The 11,561-nt window shown below is 38.3% G+C and overlaps 1 protein-coding gene across 1 annotated transcript; it reads left to right on the forward strand.

Annotated features, from left to right (window-relative positions):
- Positions 1–7,378: 7,378 nt before the first annotated feature.
- On the forward strand, positions 7,379–11,367 carry LOC108835054 (uncharacterized; the record flags this gene model as incomplete). Its single annotated transcript, XM_057001138.1, has 4 exons — positions 7,379–7,660; positions 7,732–9,103; positions 9,223–10,727; positions 10,794–11,367. Coding segments are annotated over exons 1-4 (3,733 nt in total), but the record flags the coding sequence as incomplete, so codon positions are not given.
- Between the last annotated feature and the right edge of the window lie 194 nt (positions 11,368–11,561).

Raw genomic sequence — 11,561 nt, forward strand, 5'->3', positions numbered from 1 at the left:
GCAATATTCTTCATGATTCTTATCAAACCAGGATGAACCACGATCTAAGAAGGCTTTATTTGGAACCAATAATCAGTGGAGAATAAGCCAGGAAGTTGAATAAATCTCATAGGAGTTGTGAGTAAGAAGATATCCCACTTTCTATCCAGATGATTCCAGATAGCCTGTTCAGGACATATGACAATATCTTCAGATTCTTATCAAACCAGATGAACCACGATCTAAGAAGCTTGATTGGAACCATAATCAGTGGAGAATAACCAGGAAGTTGAATAAATCTCATAGAGTTGTGAGTAAGAAGATATCCACTTTCTATCCAAGATGATCCAGATTAGCCTGTTCCGACATATGGCAATATCTTCATGATTCTTATCAAACCAGGGATGAACCACGTCTAAAGAAGCTTTATTTGGAACCACTAATCAGTGGAGAACCAGGAAGTTGAATAAATCTAAAGTTGTGAGTAAGAAGATATCCCACCTTCTATCCAGATGATTCCAGATTAGCCTGTTCGGACATATGCCATTATCTTCATGATTCTTATCAAACCAGGATGAACCACGATCTAAGAAGCTTTATTTGGAACCACTAATCAGTGGAGAATAACCAGGAAGTTGAATAAATCTCATAAGTGTTGTGAGCAAGAAGATATCCCACTTCTATCCAGATGATTCCAGATTAGCCTGTTCGGGACATATGGCAATATCTTCATGATTCTTATCAAACCAGGATGAACCACGATCTAAGAAGCTTTATTTGGAACCACTATTCAGTGGAGAATAACCAGGAAGTTGAATAAATCTCATAGGAGTTGTGAGTAAGAAGATATCCCACTTTCTATCCAGATGATTCCAGATTAGCCTGTTCGGACATATGGCAATATCTTCATGATTCTTATCAAACCAGGATGAACCACGATCTAAGAAGCTTATTTGGAACCACTAATCAGTGGAGAATAACCAGGAAGTTGAATAAATCTCATAAGTGTTGTGAGTAAGAAGATATCCCACTTTCTATCCAGATGATTCCAGATTAGCCTGTTCGGACATATGCCATTATCTTCATGATTCTTATCAAACCAGGATGAACCACGATCTAAGAAGCTTTATTTGAACCACTAATCAGTGGAGAATAACCAGGAAGTTGAATAAATCTCATAGAGTTGTGAGTAAGAAGATATCCCACTTTCTATCCAGATGATCCAGATTAGCCTGTTCGGACATATGGCAATATCTTCATGATTCTTATCAAACCAGGATGAACCACGATCTAAGAAGCTTGATTTGGAACCACTAATCAGTGGAGAATAACCAGGAAGTTGAATAAATCTCATAGGATTTGTGAGTAAGAAGATATCCCACTTCTATCCAGATGATTCCAGATTAGCCTGTTCGGACATATGGCATTATCTTCATGATTCTTATCAAACCAGGATGAACCACGATCTAAGAAGCTTTATTTGGAACCACTAATCAGTGGAGAATAACCAGGAAGTTGAATAAATCTCATAGGAGTTGTGAGTAAGAAGATATCCCACTTCTATCCAGATGATTCCAGATTAGCCTGTTCGACATATGGCAATATTTCATGATTCTTATCAAACCAGGATGAACCACGATCTAAGAAGCTTTATTTGGAACCACTAATCAGTGGAGAATAACCAGGAAGTTGAATAAATCTCATAGGAGTTGTGAGTAAGAAGATATCCCACTTTCTATCCAGATGATTCCAGATTAGCCTGTTCGGACATATGGCAATATCTTCATGATTCTTATCAAACCAGGATGAACCACGATCTAAGAAGCTTTATTTGGAACCACTAATCAGTGGAGAATAACCAGGAAGTTGAATAAATCTCATAGGAGTTGTGAGTAAGAAGAATCCCACTTTCTATCCAGATGATTCCAGATTAGCCTGTTCGGACATATGGCAAATCTTCATGATTCTTATCAAACCAGGATGAACCACGATCTAAGAAGCTTTATTTGGAACCACTAATCAGTGGAGAATAACCAGGAAGTTGAATAAATCTCATAGGAGTTGTGAGTAAGAAGATATCCCACTTTCTATCCAGATGATTCCAGATTAGCCTGTTCGGACATATGGCAATATCTTCATGATTCTTATCAAACCAGGATGAACCACGATCTAAGAAGCTTTATTGGAACCACTAATCAGTGGAGAACCAGGAAGTGAATAAATCTCATAGTTGTGAGAAGAAGATATCCCACTTTCTATCCAGATGATTCCAGATTAGCCTGTTCGGACATATGGCATTATCTTCATGATTCTTATCAAACCAGGATGAACCACGATCTAAGAAGCTTTATTTGGAACCACTAATCAGTGGAGAATAACCAGGAAGTTGAATAAATCTCATAAGTGTTGTGAGCAAGAAGATATCCCACTTTCTATCCAGATGATTCCAGATTAGCCTGTTCGGACATATGGCAATATCTTCATGATTCTTATCAAACCAGGATGAACCACGATCTAAGAAGCTTATTTGGAACCACTAATCAGTGGAGAATAACCAGGAAGTTGAATAAATCTCATAGGAGTGTGAGTAAGAAGATATCCCACTTTCTATCCAGATGATCCAGATTAGCCTGTTCGGACATATGCAATATCTTCATGATTCTTATCAAACCAGGATGAACCACGATCTAAGAAGCTTTATTTGGAACCACTAATCAGTGGAGAATAACCAGGAAGTTGAATAAATCTCATAGGAGTTGTGAGTAAGAAGATATCCCACTTTCTATCCAGATGATTCCAGATTAGCCTGTTCGGACATATGGCAATATCTTCATGATTCTTATCAAACCAGGATGAACCACGATCTAAGAAGCTTTATTTGGAACCACTAATCAGTGGAGAATAACCAGGAAGTTGAATAAATCTCATAGGAGTTGTGAGTAAGAAGATATCCCACTTTCTATCCAGATGATTCCAGATTAGCCTGTTCGGACATATGGCAATATCTTCATGATTCTTATCAAACCAGGATGAACCACGATCTAAGAAGCTTTATTTGGAACCACTAATCAGTGGAGAATAACCAGGAAGTTGAATAAATCTCATAGGAGTTGTGAGTAAAGAAGATATCCCACTTTCTATCCAGATGATTCCAGATTAGCCTGTTCGGACATATGGCAATATCTTCATGATTCTTATCAAACCAGGATGAACCACGATCTAAGAAGCTTTATTTGGAACCACTAATCAGTGGAGAATAACCAGGAAGTTGAATAAATCTCATAGGAGTTGTGAGTAAGAAGATATCCCACTTTCTATCCAGATGATTCCAGATTAGCCTGTTCGGACATATGGCAATATCTTCATGATTCTTATCAAACCAGGATGAACCACGATCTAAGAAGCTTTATTTGGAACCACTAATCAGTGGAGAATAACCAGGAAGTTGAATAAATCTCATAGGAGTTGTGAGTAAGAAGATATCCCACTTTCTATCCAGATGATTCCAGATTAGCCTGTTCGGACATATGCCATTATCTTCATGATTCTTATCAAACCAGGATGAACCACGATCTAAGAAGCTTTATTTGGAACCACTAATCAGTGGAGAATAACCAGGAAGTTGAATAAATCTCATAGGAGTTGTGAGTAAGAAGATATCCCACTTTCTATCCAGATGATTCCAGATTAGCCTGTTCGGACATATGGCAATATCTTCATGATTCTTATCAAACCAGGATGAACCACGATCTAAGAAGCTTTATTTGGAACCACTAATCAGTGGAGAATAACCAGGAAGTTGAATAAATCTCATAAGTGTTGTGAGTAAGAAGATATCCCACTTTCTATCCAGATGATTCCAGATTAGCCTGTTCGGACATATGGCATTATCTTCATGATTCTTATCAAACCAGGATGAACCACGATCTAAGAAGCTTTATTTGGAACCACTAATCAGTGGAGAATAACCAGGAAGTTGAATAAATCTCATAGGAGTTGTGAGTAAGAAGATATCCCACTTTCTATCCAGATGATTCCAGATTAGCCTGTTCGGACATATGGCAATATCTTCATGATTCTTATCAAACCAGGATGAACCACGATCTAAGAAGCTTTATTTGGAACCACTAATCAGTGGAGAATAACCAGGAAGTTGAATAAATCTCATAAGGTTGTGAGTAAGAAGATATCCCACCTTCTATCCAGATGATTCCAGATTAGCCTGTTCGGACATATGGAATATCTTCATGATTCTTATCAAACCAGGATGAACCACGATCTAAGAAGCTTTATTTGGAACCACTAATCAGTGGAGAATAACCAGGAAGTTGAATAAATCTCATAGGAGTTGTGATAAGAAGATATCCCACCTTCTATCCAGATGATTCCAGATTAGCCTGTTCGGACATATGCCATTATCTTCATGATTCTTATCAAACCAGGATGAACCACGATCTAAGAAGCTTTATTTGGAACCACTAATCAGTGGAGAATAACCAGGAAGTTGAATAAATCTCATAGGAGTTGTGAGTAAGAAGATATCCCACTTTCTATCCAGATGATTCCAGATTAGCCTGTTCGGACATATGCCATATCTTCATGATTCTTATCAAACCAGGATGAACCACGATCTAAGAAGCTTTATTTGGAACCACTAATCAGTGGAGAACCAGGAAGTTGAATAAATCTCATAAGTGTTGTGAGCAAGAAGATATCCCACCTTCTATCCAGATGATTCCAGATTAGCCTGTTCGACATATGGCATTATCTTCATGATTCTTATCAAACCAGGATGAACCACGATCTAAGAAGCTTTATTGGAACCACTAATCAGTGGAGAATAACCAGGAAGTTGAATAAATCTCATAGGAGTTGTGAGTAAGAAGATATCCCACCTTCTATCCAGATGATTCCAGATTAGCCTGTTCGGACATATGGCAATATCTTCATGATTCTTATCAAACCAGGATGAACCACGATCTAAGAAGCTTTATTTGGAACCACTAATCAGTGGAGAATAACCAGGAAGTTGAATAAATCTCATAGGAGTTGTGAGTAAGAAGATATCCCACTTTCTATCCAGATGATTCCAGATTAGCCTGTTCGGACATATGGCAATATCTTCATGATTCTTATCAAACCAGGATGAACCACGATCTAAGAAGCTTTATTTGGAACCACTAATCAGTGGAGAATAACCAGGAAGTTGAATAAATCTCATAGGAGTTGTGAGTAAGAAGATATCCCACTTTCTATCCAGATGATTCCAGATTAGCCTGTTCGGACATATGGCAATATCTTCATGATTCTTATCAAACCAGGATGAACCACGATCTAAGAAGCTTTATTTGGAACCACTAATCAGTGGAGAATAACCAGGAAGTTGAATAAATCTCATAAGGTTGTGAGAAGAAGATATCCCACTTTCTATCCAGATGATTCCAGATTAGCCTGTTCGGACATATGCATATCTTCATGATTCTTATCAAACCAGGATGAACCACGATCTAAGAAGCTTTATTTGGAACCACTAATCAGTGAGAATAACCAGGAAGTTGAATAAATCTCATAGGAGTTGTGAGAAAGAAGATATCCCACTTTCTATCCAGATGATTCCAGATTAGCCTGTTCGGACATATGCAATATCTTCATGATTCTTATCAAACCAGGATGAACCACGATCTAAGAAGCTTTATTTGGAACCACTAATCAGTGGAGAATAACCAGGAAGTTGAATAAATCTCATAGGAGTTGTGAGTAAGAAAATATCCCACTTTCTATCCAGATGATTCCAGATTAGCCTGTTCGGACATATGCCAAATCTTCATGATTCTTATCAAACCAGGATGAACCACGATCTAAGAAGCTTGATTGGAACCACTAATCAGTGGAGAATAACCAGGAAGTTGAATAAATCTCATAGGAGTGTGAGTAAGAAGATATCCCACTTTCTATCCAGATGATTCCAGATTAGCAGTCTGTTCGAACATATGCCATTATCTTCATGATTCTTATCAAACCAGGATGAACCACGATCTAAGAAGCTTTATTTGGAACCACTAATCAGTGGAGAATAACCAGGAAGTTAAATAAATCTCATAGGAGTGTGAGTAAGAAGATATCCCACTTTCTATCCAGATGATTCCAGATTAGCCTGTTCGGACATATGGCAATATCTTCATGATTCTTATCAAACCAGGATGAACCACGATCTAAGAAGCTTTATTTGGAACCACTAATCAGTGAGAATAACCAGGAAGTTGAATAAATCTCATAAGTGTTGTGATCAAGAAGATATCCCACCTTCTATCCAGATGATTCCAGATTAGCATGTTCGGACATATGCCATTATCTTCATGATTCTTATCAAACCAGGATGAACCACGATCTAAGAAGCTTTATTGGGAACCACTAATCAGTGGAGAATAACCAGGAAGTTGAATAAATCTCATAGGAGTTGTGAGTAAGAAGATATCCCACTTTCATCCAGATTTTCGATTCCAGATTAGCTTGTTAAGACATATGGCAATATCTTCATGATTCTTATCAAACCAGGATGAACCACGATCTAAGAAGCTTTATTTGGAACAACTAATCAGTGGAGAATAACCAGGAAGTTGAATAAATCTCATAGGAGTTGTGAGTAAGAAGATATCCCACTTTCTATCCAGATGATTCCAGATTAGCCTGTTCGGACATATGATAATATCTTCATGATTCTTATCAAACCAGGATGAACTATTATGTAAGAAGCTTGATTGGGAACCACTAATCAGTGGAGAATAACCAGGAAGTTGAATAACTCTCATAGTAGTTGTGAGTAAGAAGATATCCCACTTTCTATCCAGATGATTCCAGATTAGCATGTTCGAACATATGCCATTATCTTCATGATTCTTATCAACCAGGATGAACCCACGATCTAAGAATTTATTGGTTACCACTATTCAGTGGAGAATAACCAGGAAGTTAAATAAATCTCATAGGAGTTGTGAGAGAAGATATCCCACTTTCCTATCCAGATGATTCCAGATTAGCCTGTTCGGACGTATGGCAAATATCTTAATGTTCTTATCAAACCAGGATGAACCACGATCTAAGAAGCTTTATTTGGAACCACTAATCAGTGGAGAATAACCAGGAAGTTGAATAAATCTCATAAGTGTTGTGATCAAGAAGATATCCCACCTTCTATCCAGATGATTCCAGATTAGCATGTTCGGACATATGCCATTATCTTCATGATTCTTATCAAACCAGGATGAACCACGATCTAAGAAGCTTTATTTGGAACCACTAATCAGTGGAGAATAGGAGAGATAAAGGTCGATTAAAAAACAAAAACGCACCGTATTGTAAAGGGCGATATTTTATGCGACTGGCGATCAAGGGTTTCGAGATGGGTACGGCGGGTCCGCCAATCTTACCTGACTCTCCGACGGGGGCTAGGGATGATCAGGAAACGCGCAGCACAAGTACGAACCATGGTGAAGCAGTTACAGAAGGAAATTTGGAGAAAATAATTGAAGCGAAAGAAATAGGGGTGGAATCGGATGATTCTAAGGTGGTCCAAAAGGCAGTCGTTGATGTTTCTACGGATGATTCTAAGGATGATTCTAAGGAAGACAGAGCAGCAGGTACAAAGCTCAGATTGGAAGAGAGAACCATTGAAGGGTACAAGGTTCATCGTGGGCAGAGATCGCGAAAGAAAAGAAGATGTTGAAGAAATATAAATTTGACATTATGGAAAAGGAAGGTCAGAAGATCGTAGAGATTCCAAATGAAATTATCGAGAATGCAAATCAGCTATTTGATGATTTTTTAATTGGCAAGTTTCTTGACTCTGCACCACATATTGCTCGTGTTCATGCGATAGTTAACAGGATCTGGAATCAAGGAGATGGCTTTCAGAAAATAGAAGTTTTTGCAGTGGATTCTACAACAATGAAGTTCAAAGTCTTAAATCCGTTGATGAGATCCAGGATTCTCAAGAGGGGTATGTGGAACATTGGCAACATCCCCTTGGTTGTTACTAAATGGACACCTGAAGAACTTGAAGAGAAGCCGGAAGTAAAATCCATTCCACTCTGGGTACATCTAAAAAATGTGCCTCTGCATATGTTCTCATGGGAGGGACTTAGTTTCATTGCAAGTGCAGCAGGATTCCCTGTAAGACTACATCCTGAAACCGCTTCGTGTTCAAACTTTAAGCTTGCCAAGATATTTGTGAATGCTGATTTGTCAAAGGAGCTACCCACGAAGATAAACTTCACAAAAGATGGAAAGTCTTCATTGGTGGAATTCATCTACCCGTGGCTACCTCTAAGATGCAATACTTGCAGTAAGTGGGGACACACAGAAAAATCTTGTGTAATGAATAAGAAAGATGGAGTGAGTTTGGAAGAACATATACAAAAAAGTATGGAGAAGGTAACAGAAGGTCAAGAAAAGAAGGTTGATGGTAAGGATCCTGTGATTGAGTTAGTAGAATCTGAGGAAGGAAAAGAGAAGCGGGCTGATATTAGAGACATGGAAATTGAAGAAGGTCAGATAAGAGAGGATTGGTCAGATGTTAATTCAGGCAGGAAAAGAAGTCCAACTAAGAGAATGCTTGAATATGGACAGGTTCAACTGTTGACGCCATCTAGATTTCAGATTCTAGATCAGATCAGTGAGAAAGGGGATTTATTAAATCAAAAGAATAAAGAGGAGACAGAGCAAGGAGAGAGTTTTGAGTCAGTATGGGCTGTGATTGAAGAAGTAAGAGTGGAAGAAGATAAGGGTGATGAAGAGATGAACGATACTCAAAAGAATGAGGAAGGAAAAAATAATGAGGTGGATGCTGAGGAAATGGTAGAGGAGATAAACTTGAATGAGGATGTTACAAAGGAGGAAGATAAAAAAAGAAAAAAAAGGAAAGAAGAGGAGGAAGAGCAGAGAGAAGTAGTAAAATCCCCAACATATTGTGAGATTGTGAGAAGTGAAAATGGGAAGGAAGCTCCTCGTACTACAAAGCCTGATCCTGCGAATGTTATTCAACCATCTCTCCCGAGGAACTCGAAAACATATCATAAGGTTGTCCCTGAGAACCACTTACCTGGTAATCAAGGAAGAAAAGGCAATCGTAAATCCTCTCAATGACAGGTTTCTTCTGGAATATTAGGGGATTCAACAAGAGTTCGAAGCATGATGTAGTTAAGAATTGGATTCATAATAAAGAGTTGAAGTTTGGTTGCTTAATAGAGACAAGAGTTAAGGAGAATAAAGCAAAGCAGATTGTTTCTTCGGTTTTTAATGGTTGGTCTTGGATTAATAACTATGAGTTCAGTAGGAAAGGGAGAATTTGGGTAATGTGGAGTCCTCATACGCGTATTACTCCAGTTTTCAGTTCTAGTCAGATAATAACAGTTTCGGTTTTACTAGAAGGTGAAGAAGAGGAGTTTTTCTGTTCATTTGTCTATGGAGAAAATTTGATGGAGGATAGGAAGGATCTTTGGCGGGATATAAAGGATCATCAGAATTCGGCAATGTTTAGAGGGAAGCCGTGGATAATCATGGGCGATTTTAATGAAATTATTGATGGCGAAGAGCATTCAAATTATCAGGATTCGGGTCTCATTAATGAGGGTATGAGGGATTTTGAGCATGTTATTCAGTATTGTCATTTTATGGATCTTGGGAGTCAGGGGCCTAAATTTACGTGGTGTAATAAGAGAAAGGAGGGTCTCATTTGTAAGAAGTTGGACAGATTTCTAGTAAATGATATCTGGTTACACAAGCAAGATAAATCGTATGGAGTATTTGAAGCTGGAGGTTGTTCTGATCATCTTAGGGGAAGATTTCATCTTCAAGCTGAGGCAATAGGGAAAAGAAGACCTTTCAAGTTCACTAATGCAGTCGCAGAGATGTCTGAATTTATTAAGCTGATAGAGGATTTCTGGAAAAGTAATCAACCCCTCTTCCAATCGACATCAGCCCTATTCCGATTCTCAAAGTCTCTTAAGGCTCTGAAACCATTAATAAAGAAGTTGAGTAAGGAAAAGTTGGGAAAATTATCTCTGAGAGTGAAAGAAGCTTATAATGATCTCTGCAAGCATCAAGAGAGATTGATGGATGATCCTAATCTGATGAATATTCAGGAAGAGTTGACAATGGAAGAGCGATGGCTAATAATCTCAGCAATTGAGGAGAAAGTTTTAAAACAAAGGGCTAAGTTACACTGGCTTCAGCTTGGAGATGGAAACAACAAAGTTTTTCATAATGCAGTTAAGATAAGAGAAGCAAGAAATGCCATAAGGGAGATCAGATGTCAGTCAGGTGAGGTGGTTACAACTCAGGAAGGAATTAAAAATGAAGCTGAAAAATTCTTTAGTGAATTTTTATCTTTTGAGCCTCCGGAAGTTCAAGAAATATCAGTAGAAGAGTTGCAGAATTTCTTATCTTTTCGTTGCTCAAATGAAGAAAAATCGAAGTTGATAAAGCCAGTAACTGAAGAAGAAATTAAGGAAGTGGTGTTCAAGATGCCAAATAATAAATCCCCAGGCCCTGATGGTTACACAACTGAATTCTTCAAGGCCTCTTGGAGTGTTATAGGCAAGGATTTAGTGATTGCTATTCAGTCTTTTTTCAGCAAGGGGTTTTTGCCAAAAGGTTTGAACTCTACTATCCTTGCACTTGTGGCCAAGAAAGACAAAGCTATAGAGATGAGAGACTATAGACCAATATCCTGTTGCAATGTGATTTATAAGGTGATTTCGAAGATTATTGCCAACAGACTCAAAGATACTCTTCCGGGTTGTATATCTTATAATTAGTCAGCTTTTGTAAAAGACAGGCTTCTTGTGGAAAACTTGCTGTTAGCTACGGAAATCGTGAAAGACTATCATAAAGAAGATGTCTCCCCAAGGTGTGCTATGAAGATTGATATAGCTAAAGCTTTTGATTCTGTTCACTGGCCTTTTTTGTTGAATACTTTGCGAGCTCTTAACATGCCTGAGGAGTTTGTGCATTGGATAGAGCTGTGTGGTTGCACCCCGTCGTTTTCAGTCCAAGTTAATGGAGAGCTGGCAGGTTTCTTCCAAAGTAAAAGGGGTTTAAGACAGGGCTGTGCTTTATCCCCTTACCTTTTTGTCATATGCATGAATGTGTTATCGCACTTACTGGATAAAGCAGCTGCTCAGAAGGTAATAGGATATCATCCTAAGTGCCAGAATATCTTGCTTACGCATTTATGCTTCGCTGATGATCTGTTGGTGTTTACGGATGGTACAAAAAGATCTATTGAGAATGTTCTGAAGATTTTTGAAGACTTTGCAGCTATATCGGGGTTAAAGATTAGCTTGGAGAAATCAACTCTGTTTACAGCAGGTCTATCTGAAGCTCAAGAAGGTACCATTCTCAATAGTTTCCCTTTCGCTTCTGGAAGCTTGCCAGTTCGATATTTAGGTCTTCCTTTACTCTCAAGAAGGATGACGATAAATGACTATCTGCCATTAGTAGAAAAGATTAGAAAGAGAATGAGTTCGTGGACGGGGAGATTTTTATCATATGGAGGGCGTCTACAGCTCATTAATTCTGTTATT

Source organism: Raphanus sativus, unplaced genomic scaffold, assembly GCF_000801105.2.
Source record: "Raphanus sativus cultivar WK10039 unplaced genomic scaffold, ASM80110v3 Scaffold3287, whole genome shotgun sequence".
NCBI classification, from domain to species: domain Eukaryota; kingdom Viridiplantae; phylum Streptophyta; class Magnoliopsida; order Brassicales; family Brassicaceae; genus Raphanus; species Raphanus sativus.